Here is a 25,214-nt window from a genome sequence, read left to right on the forward strand (position 1 = left end):
CTGCCGGGGCTCAAGTGTGAAGCATCTCTTCACTGTGACTTATTATGCAAAATAAAATAAGTTATGTTACTACAAAAATAATGTTACTTATGTATGTTTTCTTATGCAAATCATCATCATACTATAATTCACACTTTTTGCTCTTCCACCTTTTGTGCAAAATCTCACAAAACCTATCCATTAAAACACCACAGGCAGCACTTTGATCGGGTTCCAAAGTTAGTGGAAGGGGCCCGTTTCACACCAAATGACACAAATAACGAACCGAATCCACCCCACATTTTATTCACGTCGAGGGTGGTTTAATCAATGGAGAGCCCAAAGAAATTCCATTTGCATCCATAGGGGGTGCCGCAAATGCGGAATATTACTTTTTGTTGCGTGTGGCCATGCTTTTTGGGGGATAAATCTGTAGCAGATCTACAAGCTGTGTGCTTGTAGATAGCCAAAGTTTAAATAGGGCTGTATAGAAATAATAATTTAAAAAGTAACTATTAACTCAAGGTTTCAAATAAGTACAATATAAGTTTAAAAAAATACCTCAATTGTACCACACCTAGGTACTTGAATTGTACCACACCTATACATTGTTTAATTTGTTTCCACTTTGTGGCAGCCTGTATGTCCAAAACTAATTTCCCATTGAGGCGATGACGAAGACATGGTTCGATGGTCTCATCTTAAAACTGTTACTAATTTGTATGAACCGGACGACATGCGAGGTGGTTTGGGGCCAAATGAAATGTGTGATTACGTTAGGGCTGCTGCTAATTTAATGTCTTCTTGCACTCATTTCCTCTTCTCAGAAGAATACTGTGAAGCAACACAGAAAGGGTGAAAAGAGAACAGCCTTGGAGGCAATTGTTGAAATGACAAAAGGAGAGGATTTTGAGTTCGACAGATAATTTTGTGGCAAAGTAACAATGAGAAGACAAGCAAGAGCAACTGAACTCAGAGCTACCGAAATGTGAGCAAACTAGCTCTTTGAAAACAAATTAAATATGCAAATCACTTGGTTGAAATGCTGGTTTGAAAAGTATACGAATAAAATAATAAACCTGCACACTCATATGCTCCAATGTAATTGAATGACGAGCAAAGGCTCTTAGTCTTGATCGGGTCAAACTGGCCCATAATAATGGTGCCATTAATTTCTATTCAGGCTGTGGACAGTTCAGAAAACCAAATTAGCATGCTACTGTATAACAAAGCTATTGGTTCTCACGTTAATAAGAAATGTTTAAAAGAGAAAGAAAAGAAAAAACCTGCCTATTAAATGATGATGTCACTGGTATGCTGTATGAAGATATAGGTTGGAAATGGGTGAAGTGGTCTTTTAACCACTGATCTGGTAACAATATGGTACAAAACAGAAACACCGGCCTGATAAATCTGCACAGTACATCAAATATATTCAACTACGTCTAAAGGCCCATACATACATACATAGATTTTCAGTGGTTAGGTGACCACCGAACTACAACATTACGTCACGAGCCACGGTGAAGAGCAAACCACCACCACCGCCCCAGCCCTTCTTTTTACTCACCACCGCTCAATGTTATTTCAGCTCCGGTGGTCACCTCACCACCGGCCTTTAGTCTACATCTGTAAGACAAGCGAAAGAATGAAGAACCAAATCCGTCAAGTTGTTTTGATAAAGTCCATTTTATTGAACAGAATGAAAATGAAAATTCCCCCAAAAGGTAGTGTTAGAATGTGGTTCTTCATGTTAAAGCATTGACGCTCAACTGATAAAGTGCACTTTCAGTTGACCCGGCTCAGCGGAGAAGGAAGGGCTCTCCATCGCCCCCTCCTGTTCTCTCCTCACCTCTCTCGCAGCAGAACACAACCTGCTGCAGTCCCCCACAATGCATTGCACCCGAGGTCTCCTAGATCAACCCCATCTCACAGAAATACGCCAAAATGGCACGGAATTGCAATTCCGTGCCTACACGCCTAATAATCCCCAAAATCCATACATATTGCACGACTACCGTTTTGACCCCGACGGAGGCATGGCTTTCACTAGTATGGAAGTGCTATTTCATCGTGACTGGGATGAATCCCTTTGACATTATTTACTATTCTGTCCATATCAGGTAACAACTCTACCGAACTTCACAACGCTCGACACGGCAACTCTCTGCCTTTTAGGGCCGCTCCGTAGTGTCTCCCGTGGCTCAAGTTCGGTAGAGACGGCGCCCCTCCGTCATTGTCTATGGGGAGGATTTCAGTGCCATATGGACGGATTTTGGGGTTTTCTAGGCGTGTATGTACGGAATTGCAATTCTGTGCTATTTTACCGTGTTTCTGTGAGACTGGGTAGCCTAGGTACAGCGACATCACATTGACATATACACTGTTATTTAGGCTGTTATGTAGGTCTTGTATATTGTATATTGAGACATATAAAGACCATATCATTGCCATCGGGCGGTAACCTTATATTGCCATATTTTCAATATTTTATTTTTGGCTAAATTAAATTTCCTGAAAAGTTTAACAGTATTGGACATACAAGGTTTCTGCCCCAAGGCAACGAAATAGTCTGTCGGGTGGAAATCTTATATGTCCAAAATTCAAATATAGCAAAAGTATCAGATCTACCAACTTGTAGATCAGCTACTTTTGAAGCTTTTGTGTTATGCTATAGAATGATCAAGTATGGCATTAATTTATTAGTGTATATAGACCACTTCAGAAGTGCAATGACTGGGGGTCCCGGTGAGTGCGTGTGCATAAGTGTTAATGGAAGATCATAGCGTATATTATGTAGACACAGACAGCATGTCTCCGTTCCCACCCGTTAACAAAAAAGAAAAGACGAGAAAAACAAAAAGTTCTGTTGCGGTTTACTCTTCTCTCCCATGGCTTGGTTCAACCCGACACCAAACAGCATCCCTGACGCCATGGATTGTTAATTGCTTGATGATGATGATGATGCCATTGATTATGTATTTAGCTGATTGTAAAATAGCACAGTACTTCTTTACATGGATTATTTTTTGTCAAGATTTAAGCTAAAACCTTGGTAGACAACACCTTCTCTCTTTAGTATTTCACGCTCCCGATTTTAGAAAAATAGCATTGTATTTTCAGGAGTCTTTTCTACGTCTACGTATATATATGTACACGCGCGTGAATTTACAAAGACAGTGTTTGTGTTAACTCCAGGTCATTAGCGGCTTCTCCAGTTTGGCACGTATTCTTCTCGACTTAAACCAGTGACTGAGACAACGCGATAGACAGCATACATGGATATCCTTAGCAACATAAACCCTAGCGCCCATATTCAGGCATATCAATATCATATTATTATAGGCAAATGTTCTGCAGATAGCCGATCTACAAGCTTGCAACCTAGATCGGCTATTTTTTACTACGATATTTTGTGTGGACGGGGAAAAAGGAGACCACCATGTATAGACCCCTGGATTAAGTAGGTAAGTGACTGGGCAAGGTTGCATCCAATGAACATAACTTAAGTCCTAAGTTAATATGAATCTATATTCTGTAGATCATTTCTGGCCCGGACGGCTGGCATAGCTGTCCAGGCAGCTAGGCTGCGTATCAGTGCATCTGTACCCCTATTGTCCTATCTAATACAGGCATAAAAGCCAAAACTAAAAAATCGTCACAATGACATATCATCTGATCCAGTCAACAGTGACTCCATCTGTAAACACAGATACAGAGAGATGTATTACCTTGTGTTGTCCTTGCTTACTGTACGTCACTCTGGTCGTTGTTAAGAACAACTGCCAAATGCCTAAATTGTACAGACATTAACTCACTCAATGGACAACAATAACCCAGCATTATTATTCCCATTGTCTTCTTCAAAGGCAGGCATGCAATTAACTTATGTTGAATTATAATTTATCAGGTTAACATTTTATACCAAAACATTGACGATGTTGAATTAATGTTAAATGTAAGCATAAATATAAACAAACATTCAATGGATGCACTGATAAGGATAAGTCGTTCATTAAACAATATTAAATTATATTAAAATGAATTAAATTAATTCAAATCAGTCTGCCATTGCAAGGAGACGCTTACGTACATGCTTAGTAGTCCATTTTAGAGATACGTTATAGCCATTTTCTGTGGTGCAAGTAATGTACTTTTAGTAAAGTTCAAGTCTTGACTTAAAAGCCATTTTACAGGTGGTGCAACCCCGCCCCATGACTCACGTTTTGCCCGGTTTAGCCCCCTCTCATCAACAAACACGTGGAGACACGACCACAAACCAACTAAATCCTACCTCTACAACTTACTATGTTTGAGATGGGACGTTTATTTCTGGGACAAGCAGAATGTCCCTAAAAAACGAGAAGCGGTCGTTTAATGTGGCCCAGTTACACCGCAGAGGGAGGGTGGGTTGGGGGACAGTAACACATGCTTGCGGCTTCACGGGAGAATCTAACTGGAGGTCGTTTGTGTGTGCAGACTGTGCACATTTCACACAGACACTGACGCAACACTGAACACTAAAAACTGGGATACACGGTTTGCGTCATCCCATAGAATCAGGTGTCTAATGAGGGCTTACAAAGCGATGAAGATCTTTTCCGCATACAAAGCACTCAGACATTGGAATGGAAATTTTAAAATTGCAATGGTCAAAACAGTGGCATTGACATACATTGACGTAAAATATTCTTTAAAAAAAAGAGAGGAGGAAAGGAAATGGAATGTTAAGAGCGACATGCGACCAGCGTATGCTGCGGTGCCGACACTACAGTAGGGCTCGTTTGCACATGAAGGGTGAAAGTCTCCTTGTGCATGTACAGTACATACAGCAGTTTTTATGCTTAACTTCATTTATTTCGCGAGCCGGAAATAGACGATCTACAAGAACACAAGCTTGTAGATTGGCTACTTTCGGAATAAGACCAGCTGGCACTAGGGAGGACGACACATTATCTACCTCTACCACAAACACTAGAACAGTGACACTTGTCTCACTGACTAAATTGGAAAAAACGTAATGTTCTATTGCACTAATGAATGGACCCTTTTTAACACTCACCAGGGTTAAATTGAAGAGAATGTTTGTAAATGTTTAACCTAAATCCCATTGTTCTGATGCGGGATCTTATAATGTGGGGGAAAGTACCTCATTAACTTCTGTGTAATTCTCCATTATCTTGACACAATCACCTCAAAAGCGTCCTTACGGCATATATTCCATACGCCCAAAGATTCCATTATTGATCACTATTTTGCTGCACACACACAAATGGATCCACAGCATCCACTCACACCCACCCATCCACATCAAACATGTCCAGCCATAGACAAATCTGTCTTATAAAAGGGTGTATTAAATACACCTCGTCTTTCATCACACACACACACACACACACACACACACACACACACACACACACACACACACACACACACACACACACACACACACACACACACACACACACACACACACACACACACACACACACACACACACACACACACACACACACACACACACACACACACACACACACACACGTTAATAAATAAGATAAATAAATAGGGCATTTATAACTTTGGGGTAAAAAGTGTTTCCAGGGGACACTGGTGAGGGCTTCCTACACACAGTAAAATCCCCAGAGTTTATTTAAGTGTAACCAAATGGACCTTTACCTATTTGTAACTGTGTACAAGTGGCACCAACCAACCGCATTATAAATGGGAAGGAGGATGAATTATGCATGTTATCCTCATACCTGGATGGAATTGGATTGGTCCAGGACCATTTTATACACTCTCATTGTTAAATGAACACAGTCTGAGTGTACGCTCAGAAGGAAAACAACACCTATTCGAGAGGACAGACGACAACTTTGACAATGTAACAAAGATATTCTCTCCGGGTCTTCTACCATTTCCCACCCGCGCGCCGCTCACCAGACAGCTATCGTAGTAGTTCCGAATAAGAATTGAGGCCCGGTTGAAACTTGAGATGGCTTAATGTTAAAAAAACAAACAAATAAACAAAAAAAAACACGCAGAAATGGCAAGACGCGCCATACCTTTCATATCCTGGCGCGTAGTTCTACAGCGGGGCACAGACGAGACACGAGACGGGGTCGAGGATAGCCCTAATGAGAGGAGAGGTGGCAGGTGTGGAAGTGAGATCTTTATCTACATAAAAGCCCGATTTAGACTTAGTTGCACGCCAGCGTCGCACACCTAAAATAACAGATATACAAGTTCGGAACGCGTCGGAGGGCTTGTAAATCGGCAGTTTTAGGCATAAGAGATGACGAGAACCGACACCTGACAGCAGCCAAGTTCCTTCAGCCCAAGCATGGCTCTCTCTCGGTAGCCACAGATAGAGTGACCCCTGGTGGGCTGTTGAGGGAAAACAGAAGGAGGGATACTCCGCTCCCTTCTGCTCCTCGTCTCCGTTGTCGGTGAGAGAGAGCACTTGTTGCTTTTGCTTTTCTAAAGTGCAGTCAAAATGCAGGTGATCGAAGGGGGTTGGAGTTTCAAGAAGAGTGAGTTCCCAGCATGCCGAGCGCCGGGAGGAAAGACAGAGGGGGAGGGGGGATGGAGGAAATGAAGTGCATGTTACACCCGAGAGGCAGGCTTTGGGGAGAATGTTATTGGCACGTGTCTCGTGGCAGCGGCAAAGAGGTGTGGGTTTGGGATAGAAAGGTCACTCCCTGGACTGGTAGAAGAGGATGTATCCAGTCTCAGAGAGGTGTGGGTTTGGGATAGAAAGGTCACTCCCTGGACTGGTAGAAGAGGATGTATCCAGACTCAGAGTTCTTGGAGATGTCCGAGGTCAGACCGTAAAACTCCTCGATAGCCTGGGCATCGATTTTCTGCAACAGGAGGAGACAAGGGAGAGGGTGAGGCGCTAAATGTCAATGAAACCAGCTAAGAGAGAGAGAGAGAAACACAGAGATAGAGAGCGAGACAGAGAGAGAGAGAGAGAGAGAGAGAGAGAGAGAAACACAGAGATAGAGAGAGACAGAGAGAGAAACAGACAGACACATACCTCTACAATGTCATCATCAAATAGCAGCCAGAAGCCGTGACTCTTCACGATAGTGATGTAATGTCCCCTGTTGGGTCCGCTGAGGGAACACAAGACACAAGTGAAGGTGTGATGCTTCTTACAGTATGTATTTATTTTTTGCATTTGCTCATTGTAGCACTTTTTAAACTCGTTATAAAAGGCAAAGGAAATGACATGTTGTGAGCTTGTCTGTTATTTTCACTTTTGGGGTCAAATTATTATAGTGAAAGCTCAAGTTCTGAGCTGTCAGAACTCAGGGTTTGTGGCCTCCTGAACAGGGTTTAAATTAGCCCAATAAGCTCTGAGAAACATATATCTGAAACCGAGCCACAGCATATTAGGGAAACAAATCCAGAACCTGTGGAATATGTTACATGGCACTGCGCGGTTCAACAAACAACAACATGGCACTGAGCGGTTCACTTAGTTCTTCAAGTCGAAAGTCATTAGGAACTTGAAAAGAGCCATTAAGAAATCCAGAGACATTTCTCTTAGCTTCACAGACAAAATAACCACATGGGCTTGCTGCAGTCAATACAATACTCACTAATGCAATGGTTATCAAACGCCTAAATTGATAGATATTTTGCCGCGGACAAAATATGTTTTGTGCAAGGGACCCCCCAGAGGAGTTTTATGTAAAAGAAAATAATCAAAATTATTCAACAATATTTTTAATGGCCAACATATAAATGGATATAGGGTTAGGGTTTATAATGGACAATAAACACTAAGTGGTTAAAATGATAGTGATGCATTAGATAATTGACAATGGGTTACAAAAATCGTGGGATAAAAATGATAGTGATGCTTTATAACCACTTTCCCCACCGACCACTAGATGGCGCTATTGGCTCAGAGAGCCACGGTTTTCAGGCCACACAAGCGTGTCGGGAACATGGAATAATTTCCGGGGCAGAGGGCAGATACTGTTATTTTCATCATAAGTGTTCGGAAACGGTCCTGCGAGGTCACGATGCTTTTTTACTGACCTCCAACAACATGGATGTTTTGTATGATCACCTCAATCTGAGCTCAATTCCAATACATGTTTTTTGGATCGCCGCTAGCCCGGGACCCGATAATGGAAAAGAATCGATGATGTTGACACCAAGAGCCGGTAAAAATCATTAAAAAAACCTTATCTCGTCGACGATGTCGTCTTAGGCGATCTACGAGCATATTTTTTATCTCGTCCAATGTCGCCCTTGGTTGGGATGGAGTTAACACATTTTGCTAAGGACCCCTGGGGGTCTTTCAGATCCAATGCACTAATGTATAACAATCAATAATTACCAGTCAACTGTGGCTGGTGCAGCATTAGTGCAGGGGAGATCCATTCAATATGGTACAGTGTGTGTGTGTGTGCGCGCGCATATATTATGCAATAATTCTGTTCACACAACAACAACAAAAACCCACAAAAGCTTAGAATATAGAGATAAGAGGTTTTTGCCCAACAGCAACAAACTGTTTTAAGAGACATGCTCTAACGCAAAGAATTCATCATGTGTGGCGTCACCAAGCAGTAGGGCATTAACCAAACGTGATTTTTGATAGTCGACTCGACTACCATCAAAATCGATTTATAGTCGATTAGTCGGCGGTAAAATATGATATTTATTCCATCCAATCAAGCATTAAAACATCGTGTTATGAAACAGCCAGCGAGCGAAGCAAAACAGAGCGGTGAATGCACTATCAATGCAGGCCGAGTGGAATAGTACTAAGAGAGTGGCGACACACTTCCTATGGGCTATAGTTCCAAACATTGGAACTATCCCATTGAGATAGAATGAGCACTTCCGCATTCCATTGTTACAGTGGGAGTCAATGCGAGTGTTGCCACTCTTACTAGATTACGCTGAATGCCGCTCTGATTGGCCGAAATTAGCTCAGCTGTTTCAAGTCAAAGTTGCAAGTCCACAATGACTCACGGATGGACGCGTTGTGAGCTTGTAGATCTGCTATTTTTTATGCACAAGACCGTTCTATGGAGCATCATAGCATGTTACGTTGTTCACAATGCTTGGAGAGTGGAGACTGGAGCAATGAACCATGCGATGTTTTTCATACAACCCTAAATGTTCAACAACAAGTTACAATCACAGTTCCTTTGGTTTTTAGAAGGAGCTACAAGCAAGGAGGAGGTTTGCTAGCTAGCAGGCTGCCAGGCTATGAATCAGATGATCAACTACTTAACTCCATCGCGAGTCTTTTGCGGCTACGTATTAGAACTATGATCGTGCGCCATCGCTGTTTGTTTTTAATAATGCCACACGCGGCACGCAGACTTTTGTTGGATAAGCATGAAGAAACATGAAATCACGGCAAGAGCTACTGTAGTTTGACTGTCACCAAACTGGATACTATTGGGCAGAGCGAGGAGGAACTCCTGCTATACTTTACTGTACCGGACGACGACACGTCTCCAATCTAACTTGTTGAACAAACTACAGTAATAAACTCACCAATAGTAAACGTATTTACACACTGTAGTTGTCCCCATTGATCTTATGAGCCTATGAGGCATATCACATATACTTTTCCCAAAGAAAAACTGTCTTGACTGCTGCTAGTGCCACCGCCGATACGCCGCCCACCACACCTACACGAGTCAGACGAGTGAGGGTGACGGCAAAACCCACGTACAGTAGGCTTGTATGATATGAAAACAATCAGCCAGGAATGGATTAGTACTGAAGTTGGCGAACTACCAACAAAACAACCGAGCTCACAGCTGCATGCCTGCATGTCTGCTGTAGAAAAGAAAAAGAAAAAAACAAAAATCATAAAAAATATTAAAAATAATTAAAAATAATATTAGCGAATAATCGGATGTCAATTAACAGTGTCGACTAGTGTTTTGCTAGTCGACTAGTCGACTATTCGATTATTATGTTAATGCCCTACCAAGCAGCAGTACAGCCAGAAGCAGTGATGTAATCATTTCCCCTGGTGGGAGCGCTGAATACAACCAAGTGGATCTAAAGGGATCCACACGCTGTGGCTCCAATGTGTTCACTCCAGCTCCATGTGGCCAGACTGGGATGTCATTGGTCTACGTCTACGACATATCTATATGACGTAACATTTGGGGAAGGTTTCAGCCAAATCCGAACCCCATTCACTAGGTTTCAGCCCGATCAGAACCCCATTCACACTTCCATTATAAGAATATTAAATATTTCATTATAAAATATCAATCAATAGAGGACTATAAAATCACACCCGTGTGAAGTGAGGAGCGCTCATATCATCATCTCATTCTGGCCAATTTCAATTTGCGTCTTCACTTTTGTCATCAATGTCAAAACTAGTCATAGGAAATGGTAGCAAAACTATGTTTGTGTTTAAACAAACACTCAAAGCTGGACATAGGAGAGTGCAAATAGAATTTGGCAATGATCGGCCATCGGTTTGCTAGAGTAGCTCCAGAGTCAGTCAGACAGAGACAGACACACAGACCCTGTTATTGACAGCTGGACAAATCAGACGGCCAGCGTCTTCCCCCTGGCGATAGCGTTTCCTCCAGGATGGATGGGGAAAACTCGGCTATTATTGGCTGAGAGAGGAGCACGTTTAGCTTCACGTGATAAAACGATTACGGCCTCGACAACGGAGACCGCAAGCTCGTCAGTGCACGGGCCATCAACTGTTCAACGCGGGCACTCGCACACCTGGCAGCTCGCTTGGGGCGCAGCTCACAAGCCTCGAGGCTGCATGGTCAGTGCGCCTGACTTAAAGGACCACTTCATCACTTTTCAACTTCTCTTCCTATAATTGGTCCCAACTAATGTTCACGATAAAATACCACAATTTTTTCCTACTCAGTCTGTGTCTCATAGGAAGGCTGTGGGCAGTTCAGAAACCCGTCCACCAGTGACATCATCAATGGTGAATCCAAGCTATCCAAGCTAACTTTTCCTGAAAAGTTGCAATGCAAAAGTTGAAGCCATCGTTCTCATCGTTCTTAACAGAGAGAGAGAAAGAATAGAGGCCTGCACTAATGCATGCTCAGTTGCTCACTCACACGGCTGGTCGCCATTGAAAGTTTGAGAACCACCGGTTTCAGAAACCTTAGGATTCTAAAGACATTGTAGACTATGCCTCAGGTATTGTGAGTCAGGAGCTCTGTGCGTCACATTCACCAACACATTCTCACTACCAACATGTCAGAGTGCAGGGACAACAAGACGAGAGTTATCAATGAACCACTCTCCTTTCAATGAAAGGAGAGTGAATACCTTTGCGCTATTGACGAGTTATGTAACATCTTTGGAATATCTTCTTCACTCAGTCCCAGCACACTAGTACAGGCACCCCCCCCCCTCCCCCATTCTGAATGCCAATAGACAAGTTTAGTATCACGGCACATAAGAACTGTGTTCCAAAAACAAACAAATGAGCCCAGCAGTTTGACTCAAGTATGGGTATGAAATGGGTATGGGCAAGACAACCACCGATTCAGTCGGGGGACGACGATGGGGTAACAAAAAACAGCACTCCCCTTCCCAAAACCTCCTGGTGAAAGCACTGAAGCACCCCCACGGGGAGGGGTCTGGTGGTGAGCGTACCTGCCACAGTGGACCACCACGGCCACCAGGTCGTACATGCGGTCCAGGTTGACGGCGTCGGCAGACGTGTTGAACAGACGCAGCTCCAGAGGGAAGACCACGCGGTACGACAGCTTGGTGTAGCGATGCAGCTGCTCCATGTACTTAAACCTCTTCAGGTGCAGTGCCAGGATCATCGGCAGCTTCTTCACACGCATTCTACACACGCACGCACACACACACACACACACACACACCTTTGTACTACTATACCAGTAAGACGCCTGAGGGCGAGGTTGCGTGCACGCATCCGCCTGGGTGACAGCAGACTGCTGGGCGAGCGCTGGCGCTTTGGAATGGGGGTCAGATCAACATATCTGCCTGGGTGACAGCAGACTGCTGGGCGAGCGTTGGCGCTTTGGAATGGGGGTCAGATCAACAGATCTGCCTGGGTGACAGCAGACTGCTGGGCGAGCGTTGGCGCTTTGGAATGGGGGTCAGATCAACAGATCTGCCTGGGTGACAGCAGACTGCTGGGCGAGCGTTGGCGCTTTGGAATGGGGGTCAGATCAACATATCTGCCTGGGTGACAGCAGACTGCTGGGCGAGCGCTGGCCATAGTTAACTGCGACCTTCGGTCGCAACTAGGACAGCAACATTTCAGCTCAGAACTTTAGCAATCCGCCACCCGGGACACGCTGTGAGTCATGACAAGCATTTTGAACTCTCCAAAAAAAACGCCAAGAACTATGATTCAGACTCTGCATGGCATGGGTGTGTGACTGACCGTTTCTGTGCTTCCTGCTTGCTGCAGCACGTCTCACAGTAGTATTTGTATTCGCTGCACAAGGTCTCTGTGTTGCTGAAGTCCCTGTGGAGGAGAACAAAGCATCGGTTAGGATAGAGCAGTGATTCAACCTTCCTCATTTCAACCCCAAGTTTGATATACGTTAGGCCAGTGTTTCTCAAACAGTGACTTATATATATATCAATAGGTTTTTCTTTAAATAAAAAATAATAATAATTCTACAAATTTTAAAAACAAACAAATCTAGGATATTACACAATTAAAAAATAATTAATGGTACATTTTTCAAAAATAAAAGGGTGCTATAGTCTAAATAGTGGGTCATGGCCTACCTGAGACAGCGTGGATAAATAGTGGGTCATGGCCTACCTGAGACAGTGTGGATAAATAGTGGGTCATGGCCTACCTGAGACAGTGTGTAATTGATGTGTTCTGCTCCACATCCACAGACAGGTCCAGAAAGTCCTCATCTTTGCTGCTCACCTGTTGAAGGGAGAAGATGAGACCTTTATTGATCCCGCGAGGGAAATTAAGGCAGCTGAGAGCAAGAAAGGTACTGTAAACACAGCAGGGTAAAAGACGTCACACTCAAAAGAAACCCCATCAATAATGGCCAAAATATACAACAATATACACCCTCAACTGTGGTTGTGGATTGAACAGTGGTTTATGCAAGACAAAAGACAAAAAAAATAAGAGTGCACTGCACACAGTAACCATGTCTGATAGTGTCCGTGTTGTAAAGGACTGTCATTATGTCAGAGCTACTGTAAGTGTACAGTAATTAGTCTATTGAACGATTACGGCGAGGCTCCACCGGGCGCGTGTGACGTGAATAAAAAAAACGAACCGGGGCAATTTTAAAGCAGTCACCGAACGCAACGCATCGCAGGCAGTGGAGCCACCCTTCATCGACTAAAAAAAGAAACATTCCCTGGCGGTGACGGAGACGCAACGCTGACGTGTCCAGTGGAGCCCCGGCGTTAAGAATGACCATCGTGGCCCAGGCCGTAGCGTAACGGTCTGGGCACCGGACTGGTGATCCAGTCGCGGTGTGCCGCGGGTTCGACTCCCGGACCCGACACGGCCTTTACCGCATGTCATCCCCCCATCTCTCTCCCATTTCCTGTCAGCCTACTTTCTATCCCTTCAATCAATCAATCAATAAAGGCGTAAGCCACAAAAAAATATCTTAAAAAAAAAAAAAAAAAATGACCATCGTCAGAAGGGTTTGTGCAGAGATCAAGAACCATCAACAACTGATTGTGTCTAATCATGTGCTATGCAGTTATGCCTGCACGGCAGTGATTCTTAGCACAGACACTGAACGGCGGCAGCTTGGTGTAAGTGTATTTAGGACTCGCTCAAGGCCATGCAGAAACTAGATGAGATCCAAGAAGCACACTGGCAGAAAGGAATTGAGCCGTGTTATTTGACAAACTCATGAAGTGACGAATCGTTAAACTACTACTGGATGGTCAGTAATACAGCATGATCTTCAATTTGTCAGGAAATCAGTCTGTTCTTCAACTGTAAAGACTCTTTGTGGCGTCTTCACCGTCGGCTCCCGACTCCACGGCATTCAGAACGAGGCAACCACCCAACGCTCGCTTACCGTCTCACAGTTGAGGCAGCGCGTCTCGTTGGTCAGCGTGCCTTGGAAGATGTCGTGCACCCAGGTGGGTTCCGTCGTCGTCGGCGTCTTGTTCTCCGGCTCCGTGTCGGCGGCGACGGGGCCGCCGTTGTTCTTCAGGCGTCCGTTCTGTTTCTCCTGCTTCTTCTCCTCCTGCAGGATGTCGGCCACCGTGTTCAGGAGGTAGTTGAGGAACTCGTGGGCATCCTGTTGCATGTAGTTGTCGAACAGGTCTGGGGGGGGGGGGGGGGGGGTTGAACGCACAGTTAACCCATTTTGACCTGAGATCAGCTATGTTTCTATGTCAGTCGTTCTTCGATTTTTCAAAAATAGCAGAACTACCTCTTGTAGATCTGCTATTTTTCAATAGCTAAAGCATGACATGATGCCAACACCAAAAGGGGTTCCCTCCCAAAATGGGTTAAGATGGTAAATGGTGCATTTAAATAGCGTTTTTATCCAAAGTACTATATGCATTACATTCACCCATTCACACACTCATTCATACACCGGAGGACATACGCCGGAGGAAACCATGCAAGGTATCAACATGCGAGGCCGGGGAATTGGCTTATTTACAAAAATTGGGACATGAAGGTGAGATTTGTTGCTCAGCAACAAAGTATTTTCATTATTTGCCTGCCCCCGAGGTCTCTTGAGATTTCTGTTATTGAAAAATTCAATAAGAGGTACCAAACTGGTAAATCGGGAGCAATTAAGGTTTTCAGTGTCTTGCTCAAGGACACTTTGACACCAACTCTGGGAGAGTCTGGCCTCTCTACCAGCCACTCTACCCTGAGCCACTGTTACACCAAGGTAGATGGTTTGGGTTGTCACAATTATTACATAATCGTCTAATCAAAATTATTTGAGATAATCGCAATAATTGTCATAATCGTTTCCATGTTGAAAGAAGCAGAAATGCATACAAAAAGAATGCAGAAATAGCAGATCTAAAATGTATACAAATGCCAGTAATTTCTAGTTTAATTTAATTTCAGTTATTTGTCATATTTGCCCTGTGCACATTTTTATTACGAAGGCAAACAGAAATGTAATTTATATTCATGATGTTCGAATTTCTAATGCAAAAAACACAATAAACTCGTTAACAGTTTGACTGTTTTTTACGATTAACCCGCATTTTAATCAACCCCCCTTCACTGCCGAGATTGTTGTATTACCTTTAGAGCATACGCTGAATTATTTGGGCTTTTAATCCGCGAAAATCCATCAAAAAAAGCTCCCGTGGTTTGTTATGATCTGTGTGTAGCATCCACCATCTTGGTGCACCCGGAAGACGCACACAGGATTGGTTTCAATGAGGCGTTGCACCCAATGCATTTCCATTGGCCTCAATTTCCCAGAAGCCCTAGCAGCCCACAGCATGTGACGATTTCCGGTTTCGACATCACAGCGAAGGCATCCAGTCTCATACTCCGCGACGAAGACGGATTTTCTTTTGATTCATTACATTACGGCGGATTAAACACATAAAACAAAAGGCGGGTATGTCCGATACGGCAGCGACATTAACCTGGAGTAATCCATTCAAGGCACGGAAACTGTTAATCTCAATTATTTGTGTGACAATCAATCGTCAACTTAAATGTGTAATCGTGACAGCCCATTTACGGTGATTGCAGAAATTGAAACAAACCGTTGTTTCAATAATACAGAGGTCTGATCACACTCCTGTTTCAGACTTATACGTTTTACCCTCAATCGTCTAATGCTATTGTTTGTCAAGTTAAGAGGGACAGTGTGATTTCAATGTCATTTATTTGATTAACACTCAAGTAAGATGCCGACTGCACATCAAATCATCAGCCTCGGATGATAATACAGAGGTCCAATCACACTCCACTCCTGTGCCAGAAATATGGGTGAAATGTGAGAGTTGGGGGGGGGGGAGAGAGAGAGAGAGAGAGAGAGAGAGAGAGAGAGAGAGAGAGAGAGAGAGAGAGAGAGAGAGCTGACCAAAGCCCAGTCTGAACAGAGATGGGCATTGTTCATTCACAGAAAGAGCTTCCTCTAAGTTGGGACGACGGGAGAACAATCTGCCTCTATTCCACTTCTCCGCTCTGGACGACCTTACCGCCAGCACAAACCTGACCTTCACCCCAACAAACTCACCTGCGCTGCTACCGGTGCACCGCGACTCGGCTATCTGCCGATGGAACAAAGCTCACACAGCTTCACGTGGAAAAAAATTATCCTTATATTCAACCACCACTGACTCCTGCCCTTGCCCTTGATTCCAACTTTGCTCTCTGTTTGGTGGCACTGACCCCAGTAGGAGCAGAATAAGCATATTGTATACATGGTTGCAGGCCGGTGTCACGCACCGAACAGAGCGGATATACACGCTCACAAGTACTCACCGTTCTCCTTGCGTAGCCGCGAGATGAACTTCTTGGGCGGGATGACGCCCACCTTCTTTTTCTGCGTGGCGATGCTGTGGAAGAGGTCGGCCAGGCACGTGAGCAGGTTCTCCTTCTTCTTCTGCTGAGCCTTGTAGGCCAACACATTCTCCCGGAAGGGTCGGCAGAAGTAGAGGGCCTGCAGCACCGAGTTACAGTAACATGTGTTTCCAAACTGTGTGTGTGCATGTGTGCGCGCGTGTGTGTGTGTGTGTGTGTGTGTGTGTGAGAGAGAGAGAGTGTGAGAGGGAGGATAGTTTAGGAGGGAATGACACAAACAAAAAACGGAGAGGGGGGGACATCTTCCCGTTAGAGGAACAGAATACAACAGTGTTCTACAAAAGCCTTCAAATAGTACCGGCTAAAGTTAACGAATGAAAAAGGACCTCCATTCCATATGTTGCTGTGTTTGTGGTCGTAGCCTGAAGGCAAAACTTCATCCATCAGGTAAGCAAGTGAATATGATCCTTACTCATCAATACTTTGCTCTCAGTGCATCTGGCAGGTGCCTGGGAGGCTTCAGATTAAGAGACTTACTGGCACATCCACAACATCACCACCACAAGCTGTTTGCTTCAATAGAGACAGCAATAGAGGACGTGACTCACACTCTGTGTGCTGGTATTTGTTTTGAAACAACAGCCTGGTGCTCTGGACAATGACCTCTGTTATAATGGATGAGAATCATGGGGCTATTTTAGCGGCACTTACGTTGACCAATCCGAAGTAGTGTTCATTGATTGGGAACTGCTCCGGACCAATGTCTTTCTCCAGAGCAGAGGCATTGGTGCCCTGAAAGACAAGGTAAAATAATAAACATCAACTCTTGTGCGTTGAATATTAAATAAGTACAGTATGCAAATATAGATCCTCTTCCAGCCTACGCCTTATGTTAATGTTTACTAAGATGGCGCTAAGGCCTCCGCCGCTTCCAGGAAGCTGCAAAACGAATGCATAATTATGGAAATATTGTCCAACCATCGGCAACAGATTACTGGAACCGGAGGCTTCAAAGCTCTGTTGAAGAGATGAACCCAGACAGTTTATAAGCCCGTCTCATTCAGTGCCATTGATTACTCTATTCCTGTGACAGTTCCTGTGTTGTCCTATGACAACTACATTCCCGTCTATCAGGTTTCATGAACCATTCAATGTGCCCGTACAAAGCATACAAAGTCATGAATACTTTGTTTAAATGAGTCCGGGGGCTGTCTGTCAAGTTAGAAAAGGGGTCATTACACTGCAACATTTCAAGAGTATTTAACATGAATGTGGCACACACCACTTATCTCTTGACAGACCCTTTTTACATTTCAGAATTCAAAGCCTCTTAGCTTTGTCAATCTTGTGAGGCACTGCTTTGTTGAGGAACACAAGAGACACTTAGACGGCTTTGACAGCCAATGACCGTTATTTCTCTGAGTCGAAACAAACCCCTGAATACCTCTTTGTTCCGTTTACAGTACACTTTGAACCCAAGGTTATGCATGCATGCATTGCACGTGTATACTTATATCTGGATCTGGCATGCACACATCACATTCACAAGTACACACAAATGCACAAATACACACATCATTTCAACTTAGTTAAGATCATGATAAAAAAAAAAGCTTAACTTAATTGGGTAACCAGTAACCACAGACTTAAAATAAAGTTACTTTCATTATCCACTCAAGCCGCCACACAAAAACATGCATGACAATGATGACAGTATTGACATGATAGGAGTAAGTAACAGTCAGTCAGCTAAGGCTAAGGCACATGAAATAACCTAAAGTCCCTGACTTCCAGTCTCTGGCCACTGATAGTCTGAGGGGAGATGCTCAAACTCCAATCAATCCAGACTGTTATAGGTTATGTAAATAAAAGCACTGGTTTAAACGTGTGGTGGAAGTAACAATACTCAAGTACTATACTTAAGTAAAAGGTTTAGGTACTTTTTACTTTCTTCAGTATTTAATACTTTGACCCCACTACATCTCAGAGGCAAAACGTTAGTTACTTTGTAGTTGTTTATTATTACAAAACACACTAACCAGTAACCACTTCAGCCCTATATACATACTGTTATGTAAGCTCACAATGTGCCACATCATCTGCTATTTTCAAAAGATTGTGAATTGTCAAATGGGACATGCTGTACAATGAGTACTTTTACAAGAATATTTTGATCCTGATACTTTTGAGTACTTGTATATATATATTTTTTTTTCTTAAATACGTTACTTATAACAGAGTATTATTATCTACATTGCAGTATTGATACTTTACTCAAGTAAAACATGCGAGTATGTCTTCACTGTGTAAAAGTGGCCCTGGGTTTCCAGGAGGCTGAGACACTGTGTGATGACACTGATGATGATGATCATGGTAAAACATGGGTACTTTAGCGATATAACACCACGTCAAAGTAAAAAATAAAAATAATAACTTGGTATTATAAACCAGAGCAGCAAGGCAGGGCTGCCTTCAACCAGCGCTTTTCACAACTACAGGTGTTAACTGTAAACAACACAGACAGAGCAGCTGGAGCCCAAGCAGAGCAATCAAAATTATACCACCATCATCCCTTTAGGATTACATGTGTGACACCAACAGAAACAGATTATACAATCAGAGCCAGCCCAGGCATGTCACCTCCTGCCAAGACAGTCACTATAGGGACAGCTACACTGTCAAAACCCTCTGTGTTCTAATGCATTTAAACTCTGTGTACAAATTAAAAGGGTCCTTTTGGTACCATTTGTAGACCTTAAGATGTAAATAGCATGCCTCCTCTTGCATCCTCTCTGCAAGGACTCTCAGGGGGCACAACATAGAGTACTAGGGCTAGGCTAAGGTGCATCATGACAGTGGCAGCAGCAGCCTGCAGGCGATCGATAGAGGGGGGAAATGGCTAGTTTACTTACCATATTACAAATGGAGGCGATATTTCTGACAGTCATTTAGTTTACAGTGTCCACCTCGCCGTCATCTTTATGAAATAAACATGCTTTTTAGCGGAGCAGGGCAACAATGCTTGAAGATGGAGTGAATTCGCAGCCGCGGCTGGCTGCCTGGAGGCCACACTGACTGCAAGAAAGCCCTCCAACGCTAAAACACAGCAATGTCTGGAGTATATGAGACCATGAATTAAAATAAAACAGCCCTCAGCACCCAGACGTCTTCATTGTAGTGGACATATTATCAAATATAACGAAACAGAACACAATAAATGCATTCTGCTGAGGAGTAAATAGACGAAGTTCCAGCAGGTTGATTGCAGAAATTAGAGCACACAAGCATGCTGGGCGAGAATATGGTATAGTCCCGCCCACCTTGAAGAAACGTCTATAACTGATTGGTCGAGTTGCTTCCATATTTGATTGACAGGATAAAAAGGCCATACGGAAGCTTTAGAGTTAATGCCCGGTTGAGGCGCAACCAATCACCGACATTTGTATGACGTGGTGGTTTATGGGAGTTTGGGTTTGTTTTCCCCAATGGTTTTTCCCAAAGACATATATAGAGCACCGAAGTCCTGACGTAACTCGCTCATCCCGACGATTCCCCTGGTTCACGGAAGTAGTTTCTCTATGGAGAATAACATGGGGTGATCTTAATATCGTCTACTATAAGCGTTGTGGTCCAAAAATAAACAAGCTGTCTCGGCGTTATTGTCAGGGAGGTGTCTCTGTATCGTTTGCAACAGTCAGTCACTCATATATGATACAGTCTGCTTCTAGCGAAAATCTAACTAATTCAGCAGCAGTAACATTAGCGTTTTCTCTCAGTCAGTTGATTCTTCATATCCATGTGAGTGAAGCGGCCGGGATGACATGTTTATTTTTCAAACACAGTTCTTATATGAATCAATCTAAAACTCCTCCTATGGTGATTTCAATGCAACTAAACAAATACATGAACCTGGGGACTGACGCCCTCTACTGAAAGTGACGTCAGACTTCGGTGCTCTATACCGGTATGTGTTTTTCCGGCTGTAAGCAGTGGGCACTTTAGTGAAGTTAATCATTCTACTATTCTAGTGTGGGTCCTGTGGGATAGGGTTGGTTTGAATTTATTACTGACAAAAGACATGACAAAAAGAAGGGGGAAAATACTTTTTTTTTGATGAATTGAACAATGTGGACCCTGTTGTTTTTTGATTGATTGAAATATTTATTAACAGTTTGTAGAATTTACAGTACATTTTAAGCACAAACTCAATACAAAGACTGTCAACTGTGAGTGGACGACCCAATTAAGCATTACACTTGTTTACAACAGGGTCCACATTGTTCAATTCATCAAAACATTTAAAGACATACTTGTAAACAAGTGTAATGCTTAATTGGGTCGTCCACTCACAGTTGACAGTCTTTGTATTGAGTTTGTGCTTAAAATGTACTGTAAATTCTACAAACTGTTAATAAATATTTCAATCAATCAATCAATCAAGATGTGCTAACGTCCCTATTGTAAACGAGTGTAATGCTTTATGTTGAAGTTCACAGTTAACAGTCTTGTGTTGAGTTGTAGGCCTACTAGAAATGTACTGTAATTCTCCAGACTGTTAATAAATACTTAAATCAATCAAAAACATTACACCATTATTGTTACACAATTTATGAATTCACAAATACATTTAGTTTTGTCCCCTCTTTCTGAAATTAATCCAGTGAAGATTTGTTTCCCCCACCCTTTCTGGTTCAGTGGAAGTGAAAATGTGTATAGGCCTAACTGTAGTCCTGCCACAATTTTGCAATTTGCAAATAGGCTATAATAACTATAATCTTTTCTGGGGAACAATCATAATTGTTTACATGATTTTTAATAGAACTCTGTCTAGTATACTGTAGGTGCTGATGCCTATGATTGGTAGGCTATATATTGCAACTTAATTTGTCTGTCATATATTCTTATAAAGCTTACTTTCTGCCGCTGTACCAATGTCAATTAAATATTAAACCTATCTGAAGCACAACTTGTGGTCCCTGCATGGACCTGAGTTTGGGAAGCAGGCCTAGTACAAAGTTGTGAAATTGTACTTTTGCAGTGAAGTAAAATGTCCAGTATAAAATGAAAAAATAAATAAAAAAAGCCCTTAGAATTGTAGGCTTTAATCTAAATTGATAAAACATACATTGTCACACCATTATCAAAAGGATAAACACAAAAAAGCCATTGGGGTCCTTTCATATCATATGTACTGTATGTGCAGATTATGTTGTTGGTGTTGCATGATGTAATGTCCATGTATGTAATTGCATTAATAAGTCCATGCAACATAGGAGCCAAAACAATGGGTTGGGACCCATTTGTGGGTCATGGACAAATTTATATGGGTCGTAACGACTCGAGTAAAAATCCCATTTAAAAGTTAAACAATATAGGCCTAATGAATAAATAAATACATATACATTTTGAAACAAACAAACAAATCTAAGAAATCCCATAAATAAATACAAATAATAATTAAGAAGTATAGTGAAAATAGCTGATCTACAAGATTGATCCCAGGGAAACGTCTCTAATCTCTCTTTTCGACCTGAAAGGAACCACTGTCCTATAGTGCATGTGCATGTCAGTCCAAGCAAGCACCCATAGGTGCAGGACTCAGGAGAATTTCCTTGTGTGAAAAGTGTGGGTGTGGGTGTGCCTTCCACACTAGGGGTGGGGATATGTATACGTAATCCACTACTGCGTATATAATCTAGATGTATGGATGAAAGCTGTGAAACCTCCGCACAAGATCCGATGACTGAAAAACATAATGAGGCTCCAAAATTGTGGCATTGTTGCATCACACGTTTAGGGCTGTAAAAGAGTGTGAAATTATTCCCCGTACAAACTACTTCAACAACTTTCGGTTACGAAATATAGTCATAAGAATAGAAAACAAAAAGTCAGATAAAGGACAACAATATCAAATATTTATAAAGTGCATGCTCAAAACAATTACAAAAAATTAGGCACAATATCACAGTATATAGCCCTTATAGACCATATAACGCTTATTTAGCAATACATTGAGGGCAGAACCCTCATTTTCAATGATGCCAAGATTACAAAAGGCATAGTACAAGCAGCCACAGAGAAGGCCCTGTCGCCCCAGGTTCGACACCAGAAGGCCAGCATCACTTGACCTAAGGGACTATGTGGCTCGAGGAGGGCAGAGAGGTAGAGGGAGCCAGGTTATGGAGTGACTTATTATAGGTGGTAAGGAGCATGTTCAAATGGATTCTGGCAGCCAGTGGAGGTTGTGGAGGACTGGTGACTATTATTTAATCAAAACTGTTTTAATAAGCACACCTGGACACTCATGTATTAACATGGTCATGGTCATCCCTTTTGCTAGAGCACGATGAGAACTATTGAAAGGTCTTACTCTTATCTTAGGATAAGACAGAGACGCACTGAAAGGAATATTCATAGCGGGTATGACAGGGATGCTCTCTGGGGGGCAGAGTCCAGGCCTGCGTAGAAATCCTCTGAGATAGAATCTCAAGTAGACTTTGAAGCCTGGGTGAATAAGACTAGATTGTCAATCTCCCCCTGTCACTGTCACTATAAACCTCACATTCTAAAACCAATTAGGTGGTCACAACGAAGAGGGAAGGGAGAAAAGACTGAGGTTTCTCTCAGGGGCCCAGCAGGGGCCTGTGGGGCCCCAGGCCCCTCTGAATTCAGCATAGGGTCTGTGTGTGCTTTCACAACACTCCGCCAATAATTATCTCCTTAGCATTTACATCTGAACACAACAGAAAGGAAAAAGAACAAATACCAATGACTAACAGACTTCAAGGGAAATGGGGGAGAGAGAAATAAAGGAAATGACAGAAAGCATGATGAGAATTGTCAGTTTGTGGTATGGAGGGCGGAGTGATCACAATGCCATCATGTTACTGGCACACAGAGTTATTCATATTTTAAGATCTAAATCGGCAAAGTACATTTAATCTGCCTCTTGTTACATTACAACACTTTGCCATAACTGATTGACCAATAAATAAAGAATTGCATCGGACACTGTGTGCAAGGCCCTCAATTAAGTTGTACCACGGTCTCTTGCGTTGAAAATATCAGATCTACAACCTCACAAGTCACAACATGTCACACTGCTATCTTTGCGACTAGCGTACAATGACGTACTGTAGTCACTACAGTACGTAGTAGTGTATATATATCTGACCTGAGATGATGTTCTAGGTCTGAGTGGAATGCAGCAATGCTTTATTTGTGATTGACATATTCTATACCAAGTTTATTCATGAATGCCTCTGATTGACAGGGGGAACGTAGTGCTGGCCTGGTAGCTGCATGCGTACACATAATCTATTCCAGTCCAGTGAGAGTTGCTATAGCACCAAGGACCAGTGTACACGCGGCTGCCTTAGTCCTTTCCTCAGATGTCTAGGTCTCCATGACATCGCGGCATACTAAGGCATTGGTTCTCAACGTGGGGTCCGGAGACCCCCAGGGGTCCTTGGGGAGGTTACAGTGGGTCCCCAGTAAAATGTGTTAATATAGCATCACAATCAGTTTAAAGTTGCAGTTCACAGTTTCACACATCCAAACTTGGTCAGAGAAATATAAATGTTTGATCAATAATGCCTGTCAAGTATTTTTTTCCACACAAAACACATCTATAAAGGACTTTTATAGCCCCTTGAACTTGGCTCAGTCTGTCTGGGCCCTCATTAACATTAACAATAGGCTATGTATGAATCATATCTATATGAATTATTATCTATAAATGATATGAATTATGCCAAATTAATGCTTTAGACTAAGAAAAGCAGAGTGCTATAGCTCACTTTGTGCCACACTACAAGCTTGTGCATCTGATATTAGTAGGGCCATTTTTATTTTTTATTGATAGGTTGAAAGTAGAGATAAATAAAGCATTGAACGCATTTTTACACCTATCTGTGATGATCTATAGCATGTGTCCTATCGTGGTACTTACTGTATGTCAGCCATGTGTATTGACACACTGTATTAGCTTTACTGTCTGTATTTCTTCGCTATTGTGTTAACGTGCTATTGTGTTTTTTATTGCTGTTTTTTGCTGTGTACTGTTGTGAAGTGCACAGAGACCCCTTGGGGTGATGTTGCACTATAAATAAAAATAAACTGAAACTGAATAGAGATGGGGGGTAAGACACGCGTCAGTAATCTCTTTCAGATGTTTTCTCGAGTTTGGATGTGTTTGTAAAGCATTTTTCTAGAATTTTCTAGAATTTTCCTAGAAATGTGCTATACAAATAAACTTGCTTATTGCCTTACCTCACCTCACCTTGCCTTTTGAATACGTGGAACCCTCTTCTGACCAGTGGACCTCATGGGACCTTGTCTGTTTGCGTCTTTTTGTGCTGAGGGAAAGCGCACGAACGCACAAATGCATGAATGCACGCATGCACTGACACACACACACACACACACACACACACACACACACACACACACACACACACACACACACACACACACACACACACACACACACACACACACACACACACACACACACACACACACACACACACACACACACACACACACGTTATAGAATGATTTTCTTGTATAAATCGAATAGAGTTAATTAATGAGGCCTGCAATATAGAGGCCAGAGGATCTTTCTTTTGTTCAGCTGCTACAAAGGGGAAAGGAAATGTGTCACACAACAATAAAGAAAATAAACCTCCAATTTATACTCTGTGAGCCACTGCAGCCTGTTTACACTTCCTACGCACAACTCATCAGA

General features: G+C 42.7%; 1 protein-coding gene across 3 annotated transcripts; it reads right to left on the reverse strand.

The window, feature by feature from the left end:
* On the reverse strand, positions 1-19,720 carry usp46 (ubiquitin specific peptidase 46). Of its 3 annotated transcripts, XR_014569327.1 has the most exons (10): positions 19,378-19,720; positions 17,177-17,257; positions 16,427-16,640; positions 14,025-14,275; positions 12,816-12,892; positions 12,389-12,472; positions 11,623-11,820; positions 7,025-7,103; positions 1,550-1,608; positions 1-38 (listed from the first exon to the last, which is right to left on the reverse strand). XR_014569327.1 is itself a non-coding variant. In XM_083766357.1 (9 exons), the coding sequence occupies exons 1-9, from the start codon at positions 19,411-19,413 to the stop codon at positions 6,809-6,811; spliced, it is 1,089 nt and encodes a 362-aa protein (XP_083622483.1). In that variant the 5' UTR covers positions 19,414-19,720; the 3' UTR covers positions 5,528-6,808. The 3 variants fall into 3 exon arrangements, 2 of the variants coding, with proteins under 2 accessions (XP_083622483.1, XP_083622482.1); XM_083766357.1 differs by lacking the exons at positions 1-38; positions 1,550-1,608 and adding an exon at positions 5,528-6,883 and having other exon boundaries at positions 7,031-7,103; XM_083766356.1 differs by lacking the exons at positions 1-38; positions 1,550-1,608 and adding an exon at positions 5,528-6,848.
* Positions 19,721-25,214: the final 5,494 nt, after the last annotated feature.

Source organism: Protomyctophum parallelum (genome assembly GCF_964188405.1).
Source record: "Protomyctophum parallelum genome assembly, chromosome: 6".
Taxonomy (NCBI): domain Eukaryota; kingdom Metazoa; phylum Chordata; class Actinopteri; order Myctophiformes; family Myctophidae; genus Protomyctophum; species Protomyctophum parallelum.